This window comes from Varanus komodoensis, unplaced genomic scaffold (genome assembly GCF_004798865.1).
Source record: "Varanus komodoensis strain SLA01 unplaced genomic scaffold, ASM479886v1 scaffold34_1, whole genome shotgun sequence".
Taxonomy (NCBI): Eukaryota; Metazoa; Chordata; class Lepidosauria; order Squamata; family Varanidae; genus Varanus; species Varanus komodoensis.
Genome location: NW_025335854.1, coordinates 7,367,709 through 7,386,425, shown reverse-complemented (window position 1 = coordinate 7,386,425; position 18,717 = coordinate 7,367,709). Strand labels below are relative to the sequence as shown.

The following is an 18,717-nucleotide window of genomic DNA, read 5'->3' as shown; positions in this document are numbered from 1 at the left end:
ATGCGCAAGTAAGTGGATTGCTCTTCTCCTTTCAGCGGGAGTTGTATGCCGGGAAGTGGACCACTGCATACTCCAAAAAGGAATTCGAGATGCTGGCTTCACTGGAAATCCTGGAGGAGCGGCTGCTGTGAGTACAGGGCTGCCTGCGTTGCTTCCCACCCACACGTGGGCCCGCAGGCGGTCTCGCACTTGCAGGTTCTGCGGGGGGATCGAGTCTGTCTGCCATCCAGCCTTCAGAATGTTAAACGGGTTAGAAGATGTTGTGCTTGAGTCCTTACATGGATTTAGAATGGCAGGAGTCTGGATGCTTCTGTAGATGTTAGAGGCGTGGCACAGAATATCAGGTGTGCCATGTTAGGATTGCAAATGTGAGACATATTCTGCTGTGCAGATTTCACTGACGTGAATCTTTCTTTCAATGAGACTTGCCTAGGGGAACTTCTGGGCAGCCCATTTTAAGTCAGAGAAGGAAAGACGGTGCTATTTTACAGACCAGGCTGGAGGGGTGCAGCAGTCTTGCATCTCTTAAGTACATACTCCCCTTCTTTGCACATAAAGGATGGTGGGAAGGGAAGCAAAATTGGATCCCCTCCTCTGTTTTACATTGCTGGGAGCAGTTTTTAAAGCAGTTTTCCCTTCAGCCAGGCTGCAGTGCTGAAACCGAGCTGGGCATGAAGAACGCGCAGTTCGGGAGGGCCAGTTTTGCCTCTCCAGGTGTGCATGCAGACCCCCTTTTGTCGTCTCTGCTTCATGTGCAAGTGGACAAACGTGCTTAAGATCTATGGCCAAGCCTTGTTTGGCCCTGCCTAAGGCACCAGCACACAGTGAGCTCCGCCTGGACACCTCCAGTCTTGTGGGTTTTTCTACACAAGGCATTTTTTGGCACCTGTGGACATTTCGATGGCCTTTTCACAGCCTTCTGCTGGTCCACAGTCTCTTCTGTGTCTCCCAGCCATTTTCACAGCTTTTTTTTTTAGAGAAAAGAAAGTCTGGTATTTTCCTAAAGGGCACCTGCATATGCTAAGTAATATCACCGTTCTGTTCTATACCACAGTGCTACCTTGTCTTGTGTAATGGAACATACATATTGTATTGCATAGTTGTTGTATGTTTTATGGCTTGTTGTAAGCTGCCCAGAGAGCTTTGGCTGTGGGATAGAGTAGAAATGATGATGACTGTGAAGGAGGAATGTATAGAAAGGCAGAGAGGAGAGCCCCTAGGAAAGAGCCCTCATCTGAAGGATGCACTGATCCTCCTCCGAAGGAGACAGAGGAAGAAGGCTCAGTAAAGTGCCATTATATATCTCAGACAGAGAAGCCGTAACTCTGCATTTGGTAGTTCTGACGGTTACACATCATGTCTTTGGCAAGGTCTTTCAGTGTCCCACTGGCTTCCGTCTTTTCAGAGAGGCTGAAAAGCGTGCACAACAAGCAGAAGAAAAATCAGAGATCCTTCATGAGGAGTTGGAACAAGCTCTGTCAAAAATAAATGACCTGGAGGGTGAAGCACCAGCACTGAAGACTGCTGCAAAAACACCTGAATCTGAACCAGGTATGGCTTAAGATGTCAGGGATGAAACTCGCCTCCTAAAAAGGCAGCTTACTGGGCATTATACATCGCATGTTCAGACATGCAACAAACAGACTTGCAAACAAGAGGAGATCCAAGGGCGCTTGCCTGAGAACGGTCACAGGCCAGAGTTTTCTCTGAATACCCAGCCCACTTGGTGGCAGCATTCAGCTTTGCCCTGCATGAAATGGCTGTGAAGCCCACTCTGGCCTAGCAGTCAGGTGTTAACTGCGGAGCTGCTGTGCTGGGGAGCTGGGTTGGGCCAGGAGCCATGTATGAAATTTCCCTGAGCTGGATTTTGAACCACACTTTCTTGTGTCCAGACCCAACACATTGGTCCTCCCACATTTGGTTCCCACATTGGCCATATGTTGAAGTCCAGATGTTTAATGCTTCCGTATGTCTCTCTCATTGCAGAAGCTTCTGAGAAAAAGCCAGGTGCAACTTCCCCACCTACTTCTACTAAAACATCCACACCCCGTACGAAGAAATCCGGCAAACTCAAACGTTGAGGGGAGAGAGTCCAAGGAAGCCTTTGGCCTCTGCCTGTGGTTGACATGGGACGCAGTGTGAAGGCTGCAGGACTGCAGGAGCTGCTGCAGGAGCTGCTGCTTGAGGTTTTCCCAGTTTTGTTAGAATTCTAGTACAGTACATGGACAGGAGTTGACCAAATGTGGTGGAATTCTTTTCCAAGTGTTATTGTTTATTCAGACAGTATCCATGGGTCATGCTGGGGTGGCCCTAATGTTGCAGCCTCTTAGGCCATCCCTAAAGCCTGCCATGAAGCGAAAGCCTTCTGAAATTTAGGGACATGCCAGGAAAGAGCAGCCCATTCAGACCTCTCATGCTGGATCTGACAAGAGAGATCTCTTGCTGCTTCTGGGCTGCAAGGTGAGAACCTGGTTCCTTCCCTCTGCCAAATCCTCATGGACGTGAAGCTTCAGGGGAGGGGAAAGTGAGTTCCTCATCTCCCCTCAAGTGCTCTGTTTGGGGTTCCTTCTTCTGTGCACACAGCGCTAGTGCCTCGTCAAACCCTGATTTTTTAGGAACGGAAGTAACTGGTTTTGGCTTGCCAAAATTCCTGATAACTGATTCAGATTTTAGATTAATTTGGAGTCTATACTTTTTCTGTCCAGCATTGCATCTGTTTCACAAAGTTGTCCAAAGAAATTCATCTTAGAGAACAGCAAACATGTTTCTCTCTCTCTCTGTTAAACTCTTTATGCCTTCCTGTTTCCAGGGTTTTTATAAGAAGGGTATATACTTCAGCATTTTATTTTGAAGAGGAAACTGGAATATGCTAGGGCAGCAGCATCCACTCCAGATAATAACCTGGGCATTCCTGTTTATGATGTAAAGACCTAACCAAGAAGTAATGAAGTGAAATATACTTTAATTGCCTTATCTTACACCATTGTTAGAGCTGGCACAATGAGATCTAGGGCTATTCTGGGAATTTTGCTTCAGTTTGGAAATCATTTGAATTGTTCTACTCATGGTCCCAAATACATACAGGAGCATATTTTTTTTAGAAAAATAATTTGCACATTCCCAAACTTGTGATCACAATCAAAAAATGAATTTGTTGAAAATGGGCACTTTAACATGCACACTTCCCTTAAACACTCATATTTACTCTTTAGTCAGTGTGGAAAGCACTGCAGTTTGGGAAAAGATGCACACAAAAATACACACTTCTCATGTTCGAACATAATGGTTGTGCATGCTAACAGGAACAAGACGAGCCAAATGAGGAAGTGGAGTTTGAAGAGTCTCAATGAATTTTAACATCCTCCATAGGATCTCAGGCAGAGGCCTTGCCTGCTGTGTTGTCCAAGATGTGTTTTAACTGAAAATGCCAAGAAATTAACCTTGGACATTCAGAAGGCTTCTTTGCATCAGGTTCTCCATGTTGCCAGTTTAAGGTTTCTTCTTCTGTTTCCTTTGTGTGGAGAAGAAAGCCTCTTGTAAAAGTTCTTTCTTCCTGGAGTTTGCCTCTCATTATCTTTCTATATATTCTTACTAATCAGCCACTAGTGGCTATAGCAGTATAGTATAGTGGAATTATGACAAACCATGGGACATCCATTCTAGTTTATTCCACATTTGAACATAGTAATTGACATTCTTTACTCTAAAAAAAAAAGTTGTGGAAATGGCTGAAAAACACTAGAGAGGCCCTGGAGGATGACAGGGTCATGAAAAGGGACCCACAGACTTCCGTGAGTGATGGATCAGAAGCACTCAAAAATGCCTCCTGTACAGAAGCCCAGAGCCATGATCCTTCCAGCATTTCCAGGCCTGGAGAAAGGAGTACAATTTTCATTGATTTCCCCCAAATGGCCTTAAATTGCTGCAGTTTTAATTTAATCTTATAATGTTAGAGGAGGACTTGCTTCTGTGGTGAAGAGAAATAATAGCTGCTTGCTCTTTTAACACTGATTTCAGATACCAGCAGGTCCTAGCTAGTGTTAGACAAGGGGAAAATATTCTGCCCACTAAAAGGGGAATGGGAGGGCAGTGTTCAAATGAAGGGGCACTACTGCAGAAAGAAGTAGATGGCTTTGCACCGTTTTTCAGTTGTTTAAAGAGAGGTGTTGTGTATTTCGGTAGATATGGCTCTACCTATCATCTTACTAAAATTGAAACACTAGAACCTTTAAAATCAGAGTAGTTCGTTTGGTGGCATCTTCATTATCTAAAAGGAGCCTCTGCCACCTGCACATGCAACTTCAGAAATTTCATTTTCTTAAAGGCAAACTGTATGCTCCCTCTTTTCAGGCAAAAAACATGGTCTGGCATTCAGTGGTATTACTGGTGGGTACAGTGAGGATCAACTGGTACAGTTTGAGAACACGCTCTTAGAACCAGTGCCCGACAGCCATTCATTCTGAAAACCCAGTAATTGTAATTTATTATTCATTTGTAAATGTGATGGGCTACCTTTTGGCCCGAAAGCTTCTGGATGGTGCAGAGGAGTTAACACAACACAATCAGATTACATTAAAAAAACAAAACAAGAAAGATATCATCAAAGAAACATGCTAAAATCTTTACAGTTCTAAAAGATAATACAAGACCTAGACAAAATCTAGTATGGAATATACATCAGAAATAGCTAAGACAATGTCTAGATTCAATTACCAAGGCTGGGTGTTTAGAGGACTAGGAGCTCTGTGTGTGTGAAGCTTCTTCCCCCGCCCATCTCTACATTTACTAGAAATCACTGACTTCTTTTCAATTTAATCTAAAACCCATATGGACTGGAAGCTTCCATAATAGAACATTAATATGAGATACTGAGGAAGCTGATAGATCTGCCAGCTGGTGTTGTATGGTCTCGGTCAGACATGCACTTTGCCGCAGTACTGAAGGAGTTAGTACAGCTGACGTGTGTCCCTCGTTGGCTTTAATTACAGACTGGAGGGCTGCTCCCAAAGCTAAATAACCATTTAAGCAAACAGACAGCCAAGAGCTTCAGCAGCAAGTTCCCAGACTTCATTTGTGCTGTGCTGCTCACTTTCATTCAGGGATGATTCAGCCAGTTCAGGCAGGACATACCATATCCTGGCCCCTGAAGCAGGGTTGCAGCCAAACAATGTGCCTGCAATGCCAGTTGATGGTTCTGGCTTGGGCAGGTCATCATTTGACCGCCAGCACTTCTCATGTGTACCTTCCTTTCGTGCCAGAGCTCCCCTCAACCCAGAGCTGCCCCCTCCCTCCCTCCCTCCCTCCCTCCCTAGAACAGCATGCATGGCCTTTCCTGCAGCTGCCCCATTTTATCCTCACAACAACCCTCTGAGGTAGATGGGACTGAGGCATAGTGACTGGGTTGCAGTCATCCCAGTGAGCTTTGTGGCTGAATGAGGATGTGAACAGTCCTCTCCACAGTCAAAATCAAACACGGTGTATCGTACCCCATTGTTTATTTTTTTTAACATCCACCTAAGGTGTTTTAAGTGTATGTCTAAAATCTTAATCTAAAACATACAGTGCTTGACTGAAGCAAACATCTGTTTGACCACGTGGCTATCGGACAAGGTAGGCTGCAGCTCCCCATCAGAATTGTACTTGCTGGTCTTGGTACTTCCTGACAGGTGGAGTGTCCTTTGACCTGTCTGAGGTTGCACACTGGGAAGCTTGAGCAGGAGGCGTAGCCGCAGAAGGCGAGTCGTGGGGTCAGCAGTGCCAGCATCAGCCACGACTTGAAATCAAGCTTCTCTGGATTTTTGCTGAGTGCCTATAGCATTGGGGAATCTTTGTCCTTTGAAACATCGGGGTGGTTGGGGGTATCTGAAGAAAGATTGCGCCCTGTGGATTTCACGTTTACTGCAGACGAGAGGTTCAGGAGATCAAAGGGTAACGGGAGAATAAAGGCAGGAGGTTTTTCTGCTAACATGCTCTGCAGCGTGTGAAGGTACCGGAGCGGGATGCCGGCAGGAGTGTGGGCCAGGAGCTCAGCTGCCATCTTCAGGGATTCAGAGGCAGCCTTTTCTCCTTCGGCAGCTATCACCTAAAATACAAGGTAACGCGAGGGTATTTCTTCCATAACCAGAGCCGTTGAGGACTGCAAAGGGATTGCTTCTCCTTATCTAATAGCCAAAACAGACTTTGCCCAGCGCTTTATATAGTGCTATATGTTGCCCAGTCCCATCCTGTACAGATCCTGTTCAGTATCAAAGGTTCAGGCTCTTTTATCTCTTCCAGTTCATGCCCTGACTTCCTTGATTTAAAAAAAAATCATACCGAAATAGCACGATTGTGTTATAAGTATAATAAAGGACAGAATAATGCAAGAAACCAGTATTCATTTCCCTTATACTGTAAACTGACTAATAAGGAGCAACTGTTCTAATTGTGTTGAGCAGGAGCAATCAAATGATCAGAACATGCAAACAGGAAGCTTTTGATTAAAGGCAAGTAGTTCTGAAAAGTCTCAATAGTAATTTGCCAATCCATCTCAGGCCGGCCGGCACTGCAATTGATTTATGTTGTGTGGTTATTACAATCAGATCTGGGGAAACGCGCATGTTTGTGTGCACACACACACTCCTCTTGAAAGAAAATTTGCAATAATACTATCTGGATTTATTTTGCCTTTTGTACAAAGCTGATAAATTATAGCAATGTTGAGGAAAGGGCTACTAGGGAAGGGCCCTATTATGGAAGCTGCATAGGATTGAAATAATTGCAGAGTATTAATTGCAGGTTTGGCTTCCAATGTGCCTTTATTTTGTGACTCTTCATTCCACTCCATTTTTTTAACCTCATTGGAGAAATTATTTCCAACCAATGGGTAATAATGAATTAACTGAAAGAAATTAACAAATGCAAACAAGCTAAGGTCATCCTTTGAATTAAAAAGAGCTGAAGGGCTAGCCACACAGATTTTTCCTAGAGACTCACTCCTGTACAATATGAGGCACAGGCAAATACTCCTTAATACAAACTTTTCCCCATTCCTGAACAGAGGCTTTGGCAGAATGTTTTTTGTTGTGGCAGGGGTGTCTGAGATGCACAGGGAAAGACCTGTACCAAAGTAGCTGTTCTGCTCAGTGACTGGGTTCACATAACACGACAAGCAACCCATGATCTACCTGTCAGACAATCCAGTGGTTTCTGCATCACTGTGGTTTCCATCTTGACTGCTCAGTCATCCCACTGTTGACACATGCCCCATCAGCCACCACACCTGAAATTCAATCCCAATCTTAATCTCCCTGCCTGTGTCACCTCCTTTCAGATTTCTCTGACATCCTTAACTTCAGTTCCCAGAAATCCCTGCCAGCGAGTCCAATGGTCAGGAATGCTGGCAGCTCAAGGGCCAAACATCTCTTGAGGAATTGGTTGCTCACTCCTGCCCTATACCACCAGCTACCTGATCCTTAAAATATGCAGGTATGAAGAGAAGCTGCAAGGCATATTCTACACATGTGTTCTCTCACAAATTCTAAACCGTTGCTGAAATTATTGGAATTAAACATAATCTTAGCAGGAGGAGGATGAGAAAAAGGGCATATTTTTCCTTTCCAACAATAAACTTGTGCAGATGGTTGGCTTACCCTCACTTTAGCCTGTCTCTGGGCTTCTGCTTCTGCAGCCAGTGACTCCTGAAGTTCAGCCGGAAGCCGTATATCTTTACTGAAACAAAAATAGGCATTGTGAAGGTGGGGCCTGCATCCTAAACCAAAAACAATGGGAACCATTTAGTTCTAGTGAATTCAGCGATTGAGTTCGGGAACAAAGATTCAGCTTCATTGGGGAAAGGAGTGCGTTGACCCTGTCTGTTCAGCTGGCTGGCCCATTACCAGCATAAAGGGGATATTTGTCTAGGACGCCATCCTACAGGCCAGCCAAGGGGCGTGTGTCTCCGTCATGGCCTCTCCTGGGCACGCCTAGGCATTTCCCGGCAGCAAAACATGGGCCTTTACATTGCCATCGACAACGGGGTGTGTCCCTGTGGCATGTGTTCCCTTATTTTGTCACAAAAAACCACTGCAAAGGGCAACAGGTTGGGTGCATCTATATTGCCCAGGTGCACCGTAGGCTGAGAGACCATCCAGGTGGGAAAAAGGTGAGGAGGAGTGAATCGTGTTTACAGGGGTGCTGGCAGTACTAACAAAAGACTTTAAAAAATCCTCTTTCCCTCCCCTGATGTTACCGGATTGGTTCTGCCAGTAACCCATTTCATACTTACATTTCTGTCCGCTCCACCTTGACTCCCCACTGGCAGCTGATGGCATCCACAGCCACCTATAAAAAATGGCAGTGCGTTAGTAGCAGCAGCAGCCTGCAGGATAGGCCGATGGAACGAACAGTACCAAAAACAGCCCTGCTCAAGCAGGGTTCTCCTGCACTTCGCTGCATGCAAATTCTTGGCCAGTTATCCTGACAGGTACTGATCTGCTCAAGTGGGAGCGCAGGTGCTTCCAGATGGAGGGCTTCTAATATTATTTATTATTTTATTAATTTATTTTAAAACATTGATATGTCACCTATCTTGCCAGTGGCATCCCCAGGTGGCTAATAATCACATAATTAAAATTCAGTATGAAAAATAAAGACCAGAAAACTGCAAATTAACAAAAGTAAAAAATCCATTAACAGGCTACAGGCAACATGCCACTCTCCCACTCGGTCATGAGCACCCAGAGAGTGTCGGCTGTTGGGTGGTATAGAAATTAAGTAAGTAAACGAATAAAATCATTCTTCCCTTACTGATTTCTTCTGGTAAGAAAAAAAAAAAAAAAAAAAAAGCCACGGGGTGGCTACAAATTGAAGATAACATGGCCTGGGTTCAAACAATATAACTCATGCTCAAGGGCTGGGTATGATGAACCATAGGGAACAACCTACTGTACGCAGTGCGTTCTCTTCATGGGTTGCTTGTGGTTAGCAAGCCTCAGTTCAATGACGATTCGTGGTTCAACAACAACCCATGCTCAGTGGCCTGGGCCAAATCATTTAGAGACATTAAAATGAAAGGGGCTTGTCCCGAGTTGCGGAATGAGCATCAAAAGGACACGTATGGTTCAGTAAGAGGATGCCATGTTGGGGCAGAAAGAAATCCCACTTCGTGTTTGCTGATGCGATTTGGACTGGCAGTGGCTGACCCAGACCTTGTGGGGAACAGCTCAGTGAGAACGTCAGCACAGTGGCAGCTGCAGTGAAAATGGCAAATTCCTGAAATGGGTTTAAAGTGGGAGATCTGAACCGTTTTATTGTGGATCGGCCTATAACCAGTGGGTATTACGACTGAAAAAACGGTGCCTTCATGTTCAGAATAAATGGCTAACATCTGAACGGCTGCCTCTTTGCTGTGCCTTTCAGAACCAGCTTGATTTCTGGGCATCTCTGGGCTGAGATCTTCCTCTCCATGCCATGAAAAGCATCAACTGCTTATTCGTGCAGATCAAGCTCTTCTTAAAGGTACAGGAAGCAGGCCTTCCGGCATATTCTAGTCAGTTGCCCACCCTCCATGCGGTGGCTGTACGCTTCCGATTACCAGAGACTGCAGACAGACACAGGAAGGCTTCTATGGCTGCCACCATTCCCCACCCGTGAGCGCCCTGGAGGTATTTAGCTTTCTGCTGTTGGAGGCAGCTACATTAGAGAGGTCTTGGTCTGTTAACAAGGCAGCACTGCGTATGAATTGGCCTATTGCAAAACTCCTTTCAGGAAAGTGAACTTGCAAAATAGCTGGATGGCAGTGTCTCAGAGGCACCCCCTGCACTGGTTACAATGCCTTCGCTATTTTTGCTTGTAGCAGCAATCACAGAAGGCCTCCAGCTCTTCAGACGCTAGCAAGTCCCTAGCCATGGCCACCTTGATCTCTTGGCCAATGCTCTTCCTTTCCGTCAGGATGTCGGCGAGAGACCGATGTGCCAGCAGCCGTTTTGAGATGACCTGTACTAGCAACTGGACCGCGCTGGACAGGCTGGCGACGGTGGTCACGAGCAACGTGGCGTTCTCCATCCTGTAGTAGCAGATGGCGTCTATTTTAAGACTCACCATGTCCTTGGTTATGACCTATGACAAGCAGAAGGCATTGTGGGTCACCATCTCATGCAACGAGGGGGTGGAGGGGGGAAAATGGGGTCATAGTTCCACCAACGGCAAAATAACAGGAAATCTGGTATTGGCCAGGGCTTGGCCTCAACTTTCCTCACGTATTAAGACAAGGGCTGGTGGTAATTCTGTGTGTGAAGGCACAAGAGGGGTGACCAGAAATGATACTAACCAATTCCACTAGTGAACCACCAAAGAAAACTCGGCCCTTTGGATTGCTCCAGGAGCTTCGCCTGCATGATGCAGTCCTTCAATGTTCCTGGAAGTTAGTTCAGTATTGGGGCGGGGGGAGCCTACCTAAAGCCAAGCTGTGAGTCTATAGCCACAGTGAAAGCTGAATTCCAGACTTCTCATTCCCAGGCATGGAGAATCTGTAACTGCACCTGGTGCGTAAACTGGGCCAGAATAACATTATGCCACAAGAAGCGCCCTTAAGAGTCTCTATTACTTTCCTGCTACAAGCGATTTCCCTGTGAATTTCCTTTATGGCATGTTTTGGACAACTGCATTTGATCCTGATTGTCGGAGCATCGATTTGCCTCCTGCAAATGTGTTTAAAGAGGCAGCCTGGGAGGTCGCGCTTGGACTCGCTTACCTCGTAGAAGGGAATCTCCAAGATTTTGAGGCGAATGTCTATTTTGTGGTAGGTGTCCAAACAGGGAAGGAGGAAGAACAACCCTGTTAGAAGAAAGAGAACTGAAGCACTTGTAAGCCAGATGCTGTGAAGAAAAACCATGTTTCTTAATGCTAAACCTACCAGACCAGGACTATACAAACAGTAGACCTGACGCAGGCCTTGAATCCAGAAACCTGTGGCCCTCCTTTTCAAAAAGCCAAAGGTTACAGGACAGAGGCACTGTTGCCTAAATTACATAATTATACTAATATTGCATTTATGCCCCCCTTTATTTCTCTTGTGAGTGGAGACTACTTAGCCTTACTGTACAAAACTGGTTTTTATAGATTCTTCAGGGGTTACAAAATCTGGGATCAGAACAATGATACAAAAAGCAGAAACAACTGCATTGGTATAATGAAACTTCCAAAAATTGTATAGTGTATACAAATGGAAGGCTTTATGAAGCCAATTCAAATATCCCAAAAATGTGCAAGCTTTCAAGATCTATGGATCTCTTCATCAGGCAAGATTTTATGAAAGCAAGCTGGACAGGAGGAGGAGGAAAGGTGACGAGATGCTGTTCTCAGTGTGTCTGCGTCATTAGACTCTTAAAACAATATGGAGGAGGACAGTTTGATGCCTCTCTTATGCCTCCTTAATGCTTCCAAAAATTATTTTCTGCCTCCAGCCTCAGACTTATTTTGTGGCAAAGAAACCTTGAGTCGCTCACTCTACCTTGCTGACTACATTTGTGCAATTCTCAGGAGCTGGAAAAATAATGAAAATACGTTCTCAATTTTGCTTTGTTGGGGCTCCGAAAAAATGAACAACTCCAGCAGTGACTGAAAAGGGATTGGAATCAGGGTGGGCTGGGGGAGATACAAGGGGTTCTGCCACGAGGGGCAGCTGGATGGCTGAGCTGCAACAAGCCACACGGAGCCCGATCGTCTGTCAGGCGCACTGCAGGTTGTTCCACTAATAATCCACACCGTGCAGCTGATTTGCAGAGCGGCTTACCCTGTTGGGCAAACTGACGTAATAGCTGTAGTAGTTCGTACAGCATCTGATTAGACCTTTGTTTCTCACCTGGGGGGTGTGGGAGTGGGCGAGCAGGGCTTCTTTTCCCTTGACACCAACAGTCCAATTCACAGCGATGCCGCAGCTGGCAGCGTCCCACCCTAAAGCGGCGCACGAGGCTAATTCTCTACTCACCAGGCCCACGGGGTCTTCCACGGAGGATGCGCCCAAAGCGAAACAAGATGGCTCGCTCGTACTCCCGTACAATCTGCCACAAGAAACGGAGATCGTTGTACAAGGAAGGGAAGGTGGAACGCAGGATGGGGTCCCTCTGCCCAAGCAAGCTGCTAAAGAGGAGCTGCTCTTGGCGCCTTTTGGGTGCAAGCGCAAAACAGTGGCTGTCGACTGAGTGGGAGAAATAATCCAGGCAGGATTTTCTAACGGCCTGGACCTTGTGACCCCCAAGTAGCCAACACTGTTTAGGGCTTGGCAACATGGCACTCTGTGTGGGTACTGCCGCCCCCAAAATCCCCAGCTGTGGCTGCCAGACCCCGTGAGCACCACGCTGCTCCTCTCCTTCGCCCACTTTCCTGTGTCCCCACCACCCGCTGCCACTTGTCCTTCCTCACCATGCCAGGGCCGCCGTGCTGCCCACTTGCTGTCCCCCCGTCACCCTCCTTCCACGCAGGCAGTGCAGCTGCCCCCCCCCCCCCCACCCCCGCCCCCCCCCACCCCCACATCGCCACCGCTGCACACGCACAGCCCTGTCCTCCCTTCCCAATCTGCTGCTACTGCTGTTCCTTCTCCCACCCTGGCCCCGCTCCCCCCATGCTCGTTCGTCACCTCTGCCTTTCCCACTCTGCTCCCCAGTCGAAGCATATGGAGGGCTGCTAGTCTGGGACCTCCGGCCGTGGGGTGACCCAAGCATTGCTGTGTCCCCCGCTTAGCTATGGGGGTGCGATCATGCTCAGTTTCCTATGTGGCCAACAAAGGATGCGCAGCCTTTGCTATTCAGTGGTAGAAGATGCACAGGGACTCAAACACGCTGCCTTCTTCTGCGCACAGTGTGAACTGAGACCTGCTATTTCCACACGAGCAGATCTTTCCCTCGTCAAACGACCAGTCTGGAAAGTACTGGTGTACGACTTGCTTCACGTCAACTCTGCACAGGCATGTATATGTGGCTTGCTTGCAATGCCGTTTGCCAGGGCATATTGGCATCTGTCTGTACGTGAGCTGTGGATATCACAAATGGCGGCTCCAACGTGCACCCGCTGCGACTTTCTACAGATAGCCTTACCTTCATGCAGAACCAAATGGAAACGGGGAATGTGACTATGAGGAAGAGGAGACAGAGGACAACCAGAGTCCATTCACAAACGCCCAGGCCTGGGGTCTTTATACCTACAGAAAAACAGGAGTGGAGAATGCTGCAGAGGACATGCCAAAGATTCCAACCTGCCCTGTGGCACGAAGGAAAAGCCGATGCTCGGGACGAAGCAGTCACGCACAAGCCAGGCGGCCTGTGGCTGGTGGTATTTGGAGAATCAGGTAGAAGAAGGGGAAAAACCTGAGATAATATACCCAGCACCCATCTCTCTCAGACAAAAATAGGAATGCTCTCATATTTTTAACACTCTTGTTCACACACCAAGAATAGTTTTCCGAGAAGTTTTCCTTTTTCACAAGTGAATATTGTTGAAGCTCCTCTCTGCCAGCTATAGGCTACACTTGATAGCTGGCCACAGAGACTCAGTGTATCTCTGTCCCGCAGCAGCCCTTAGATTCTATGAATTTAAGAATCCTGCAGAATACAGTTGCAATTTCCTCCCTTGTAAGGAGATCCTGCTCGTTTCAAGAAAAGCAGAGTACTAATGCTGGCTACCATTCCCAATCCAGTATTTGCCATGTAGGGAGAGAAGGGGTGCAAAAATCTTCCACCCTACCCATGCCTGCAGGGACTCCCCTCAGATGGACCCTCCAGTCATTGTTCGACATTCTTCTCCAGTTGGGAGTAGAAAGCCCAGCTATGCCTAGGAAAAGCCAGGGCAGATCTGGAGACAGTCAGCAGATGTCAGTTGGTGGGAGCTGTAGGCCCAAGCATCTGGAGGGCCACAGGTTGTCCACCCTACTCTAGACGCCAGTCAGCTGCTTGGTAGACAAGCTATAAGACAGGTCTTTGGCTAAATGTAATTAATCCTAGAAGCACAAACCCAGGTTGCAAGTTGGCTTCCTCGGAAGCTTGCTCCACCAGTAACATCCGCCCTGGCCCGGCCTTAAGCTGGCTCTCAGGCTCTGATCAGTACCAGGCCTGTCTAATGCTGCAGAGCAACCCTATCAGGGATGTTTGGGAGGCTTAAAATGGGCGCAAGACCCGGAAGATTTCCCTTCAGGGTTCCCCACTACGAGAGGGGGTTCACCACAAGGTATGACGTCTAGGGCCCAGTCAAAGTTGGACCTTCTCCTGCTAGACAATCCATCATGCAAGTCAGAGTCCACGGCAGATTCTTACATGCCTGAGTCCATCACTCCCAGCCTATATGTACTGTCTGTACAACTTCACTGAAAGGTGGGGCTGAATTTTCCCTTTAGGAACCTGCAGTGATGTTGGTTTTTTTTAAACACTGGGAGCTACCTGGCTGGCTTCTGTGTTGTTCATATAAATTGAACATGTCTATCTTTAACAGAACCCTCAAGGAGGTTGTTCTGCCCACCATAGAAACTGACCCTTGCAGCCCCAGTAAGAAGCCAGACCAAGGCACTGCCAGGCACATCTCCCTGGTGTGTTATGGGGTCAAAGCGATCAGTGTGTCTGCCACTTGCAGGAAAGGATAAATGGAATGTGACGGTGAGAAGGCTCAGAAAAAATAGGAGACCCCCCCCCCGAACAATGCAGAATAATTTTCCCCACACAGACTTTCCAAAACTCCTGGAAAAAAACAGGAAAAACATCCTCCCCCCCCCCCCCCCAAATATTCCATCTCTGCATCCCCCCCCCCTTTTCTTGTTCTGCCTCCACCCCAGCCCGGCCTTCTCATCTTTAATGGCATCATGTTAGCTTGAACTAAACATTTCCCATGAAGCACAAGGAGAAGATGGAGCCTGCTGCCCTTGGTATTGGCAGGTGCAGAATGGGCCTGCAAAACTGGTACCTTCTGGTGAGGTTGGTGTCCCTTCCAGAGGACCAGCTGCTTGCAGCTACCCTCACTTCTTCCTTACCTTCCTCCTGTCTTTCACCCTCAAGCAGGGCCATCATCTCCATTTCCTCCTCGAGGGACACCACCTCATCCACATCCACCACGGTGGACGTGTGGATTTGGTTGTTTGCTTCAAGGGTGCTCTTGGTCTCCCGTTTGCTTTCCCTGCGGATAGTCTCCTGCCTCTCTCGGCCGGCTCTCCGGCTGTGCTCCACCCTCTCCTTCCTCCCATCTGGCGCTGGGTGCTCTCTGCTTCTCCCACGGTGTTTCTTTTCTGCCTTCATTGAGCGAGGCTGTGCTGTGAGACCCTGTGAGAATGTGGGAGGCTGTCCTGCCTGACCATTTATCCTGCCCCAAAGGGAGGGAAAAGCCATCACCCTGCAGGAGGTCCCTTATTAACCTACTTGGTGCTATTGGTCAGCCAAGTCAATCCTACATTTTAGTAGAGTGGCTTTGCTAATGCGTTGTGGCCAAACGACAAAGCTCTGCTGAATCTTAAGCATTCATATATCCAGCGTGTGCTTTCGTAAGTCCGACCCTAAATCATCCAGGACGTGCTCCAATGCATGTGTAGATAGCAGGGAAAATTCCTGGCTGGGGAATGCCCTGGGCATTCGGATTACTAATCTCTCTACCGGTGAGTAAGAGCAAGTTGTGCCAAGATGGGGCTTGTGTGTCTGTACTTGTGTGCACACAGACTCATGGCCCCAAAAGAGTATCACATGTGGCTCTTGTGCACCCTAGTTCTACAAATGTTTAGGACACTTGTTAGGAAAGGGGTAAGTCTCCGGGAACTGAGAATGCTTAGAAGAACTGAGACTCCATGCCAGGCACAGGGAGTAGTGCCCAAAATGTCCCAGCCTGAAGGCAGCCAGCCATCTTTAGCACCCCAAAGTACACATGAAGGATCACCTCCAAAACCTTTCCTAAGTGTAAACACACACCACTGCTGAAGGATTTTTTGTTTGCCACCTTCTTCAATATTCCATCCTCCACTTTTTTAAAAGCCAAAAGACTATTTGTTCTCTGCGATAAAAATATATTTGAAACACATATGATCAGAAGTTCAAAATATCCTTCAAACAGCTGCCTAAGTGTGAAATGGCATGATGCAGGCTGTATGACACCTTACTATTAATGTGTGTGCCTTTTTTTTTTTTTTTTTACTCAGTGTAAGCCAACTGAGAACTTGTTAAAGCATGAGATATATAAATCCCTAAAATAAATGCATGGATGTTAAGAGGCAAACACTCCTCACTCAGAGCTTTGGAGAAGAACCAGGAAGAATGAAAAGACAAGCAACCTGCACACAACCTTTTAGTGAGGCACCCCAATACACAAGAACAGGGACAAAATTAGGACAACAGTGTGCCAGAAGCATGCACAGCTTTTCCCCAGTAAATGAGAACAGTTGAAGTATATCAGCATTCCCTATTTGACAGCATCCTGCAAATGCCCACATTTGCTGAATTGATTAAATGTTGTCTTGCTTGTGATTTTATTGAATTAGTATGGCCTTTTGGAGATTTGTTCAGACATTGCTGAACAAATTTTGCATCGAATGCTATTTAGTGATGGAGACAAGATTGCTTTCAAAATTTCATATAGTTCGGTGTAGATTTCTCAGGGAAGATCTCTTACTCTCCTATCAGCTGATCAAAAGAAATAAATCCTTACACTTGTTCCAACAACTGAAGCGAGGTAACTCTGGATCTGGACAGTGCCTGGATGGCAACCCCATACATGCCCCCTTGAGTTCCATGGCAGAAAAGTGGTCTGTAAAATAGCAAATGCTTTTCTTACCATGTGCACCAAAATCAAAACCCATTTAGCCACCTCTGTATCTAATATTCAGCACCCAGAAAGATGGGGAAAGAGATGGAAACAGGACGAACTTGTGCTCACCTGATTCATTTATCATTTGATCACTTGAGACTACCTGAAATGTAGTTTTATAACAAATTGAGAAGAGCAGAATTGCCTGTTTGAAAAAGGTATCAGGCTGATTGGCTGGTACCTTTCAGCCCTGTCCCTCTCCCTGCAGCAGTTGAATGTCCTAAACTTATTTCTTATTTATTTCATTTATTTAGACTTTTATATTCTGTTCATTAGCACAGAGCTCTGAGAACAGCTAATGAGTTGCACCTCAGTCTGGGCCACCTGCCAAGTGCACACTTTAAAGATACATTGCCAACACTCCCCACAAAAGCAGAAAAGGGCCAGTGTTTAATCAGTGACAAACAACAGAAAATAGGAAAATGGGTTGGCACATACCAATGTCTAAAGGGCACTCGGATATAATTGGCATTCATATTCTGCTGTCACATTTTAAATGTATTTTAATGCTAGTTTAATTATTTTTAATGATCTAAATGCTGTTATTTGTATTGCATTTTATTGTTTGTATATCCTGCTGTGAAACACCCAGAGAGCTTTGGCTATGTGTGATATAGAAATGTAATAATTAACAACATTTGGCAAAAAATACAAAGGAGAGGGCCAAAACATACTGAACCTAAAATCTATTTTTAGTTTGTCCCAACTTCTCTCCCATTTTATCTTCAACAGAACTCAATGCCACTACTTAGTAAAGTAAAAATATGGATAGACAATTGAAATAAAACCCCACAGTAACAGAGAAGCACAGATTTCAGCTGAGATATTATCAAAGATGGAAGAAACTTCATAAAAGCTGAGCCGGGATGCATGCATGCGAAATGTGATTTTTTCACCGTGCTTTCCGGTATACTTGGTGTGACAGCGCAGAGGAGTGCAGGCAGTGACAAGGCCCCGCTTTCGGCGAAGCCACACCAGCCTCCTAGCATCTGCCTTCCGCGTCGGGCCACCCGGGACATAATGTGCCAGCCGCCCAGGATTCATGGCCTGGCGCACCCTCTGCAAGGAGCAACTCCCCGTCGTGGCCTTCCTGAAGGCATGCCGGAGGGTGTATCGCCCAAGACCAAGGACGAGCGAGCCCTGCACAAGGCCGTGCAAAGCCCACAGGACAGGCTACGGAGGGAGGGCCCATGGCCTGCAGATCCCACCAGGGCGCCCTGACTTTATTCTCATTATCAGCAGGGAAGGAAGCTTTCCCCTGGCCTTCGCAGCTATGCGATTCTAAGGCAGTCAGATACGTGCTGATGTTTGAAAATGATTTGGGGGCTGGGGGGGTTGGGAAGGGATTCTTGCATTCAGTGTTGCATTCAGTGTTGCAGGATATATGAAATATCAGTTAGGACGTTTGGTAAAAATCATTTTTAAAATAACTCAAAATAAGGGTACAAATTCCTGCCATGTTGCCAGGTGCATTTCAATGGGATCTCATGTCTGCATGTGTGTAGGGCTGGTTGCTTCGGAATTAGGACTGGCTTAGTCGTGTTCACAGTGCTGGTGGCTGAGGAGTTTAAATGACAGGACCAAAAAAAGCAATAAATCTTGTGCTTTCTCCTCCTTGAATTCCTTTGTAATTAGAAATCTCTGCCATTCCAGGCCATTGCAAGAAAAATGATTCAGCACGTAACTCCCTCACTTCAGTTATTTGGCTAGAAGGGGAACAGGGTCTTAACACTTTTCCGCCTTTAGCAAAACAGCCACGCTGACTGGACATTTTCCTCCGATTCCCTTTGCTCCTCGCTCTCCTCGGAGGATGAACGGCGAGCGCGCCTGCGCCGCGCGCTTCCCCGCCCTTAGGGGGCAGCACGAGCCCTGGCCGAGAGAGGCGAACTCTCGAACGGGGCGCTTCTTTCC

The 18,717-nt window shown here is 46.8% G+C and overlaps 2 protein-coding genes across 17 annotated transcripts in view; one reads left to right on the top strand and one right to left on the bottom strand.

Annotated features, from left to right (window-relative positions):
* AXDND1 (axonemal dynein light chain domain containing 1) overlaps positions 1-2,760 on the top strand; it is a 30,947-nt gene extending 28,187 nt beyond the window's left edge. For 14 of the 16 annotated variants that reach the window (XM_044439231.1, XM_044439228.1, XM_044439230.1 and 11 more), the window contains 3 exons: positions 36-127; positions 1,406-1,551; positions 1,987-2,760. In XM_044439231.1, coding sequence (XP_044295166.1) covers positions 36-127; positions 1,406-1,551; positions 1,987-2,081 — 333 coding nt within the window. In that variant the 3' untranslated portion in view covers positions 2,082-2,760. Of the gene's footprint in view, positions 1-35; positions 128-1,405; positions 1,552-1,986 lie in introns of those variants that run through there. The other 2 variants (XM_044439238.1, XM_044439239.1) reach the window with 2 other exon arrangements.
* A 3,049-nt stretch (positions 2,761-5,809) lies between these two features.
* Positions 5,810-15,254, bottom strand: NPHS2 (NPHS2 stomatin family member, podocin). The gene is made up of 8 exons (XM_044439138.1): positions 14,993-15,254; positions 13,074-13,177; positions 11,969-12,041; positions 10,733-10,815; positions 9,895-10,098; positions 8,267-8,322; positions 7,632-7,710; positions 5,810-6,082 (listed from the first exon to the last, which is right to left on the bottom strand). Exons 1-8 carry the CDS (start codon positions 15,252-15,254, stop codon positions 5,810-5,812), a joined length of 1,134 nt encoding a protein of 377 aa, XP_044295073.1.
* Positions 15,255-18,717: the final 3,463 nt, after the last annotated feature.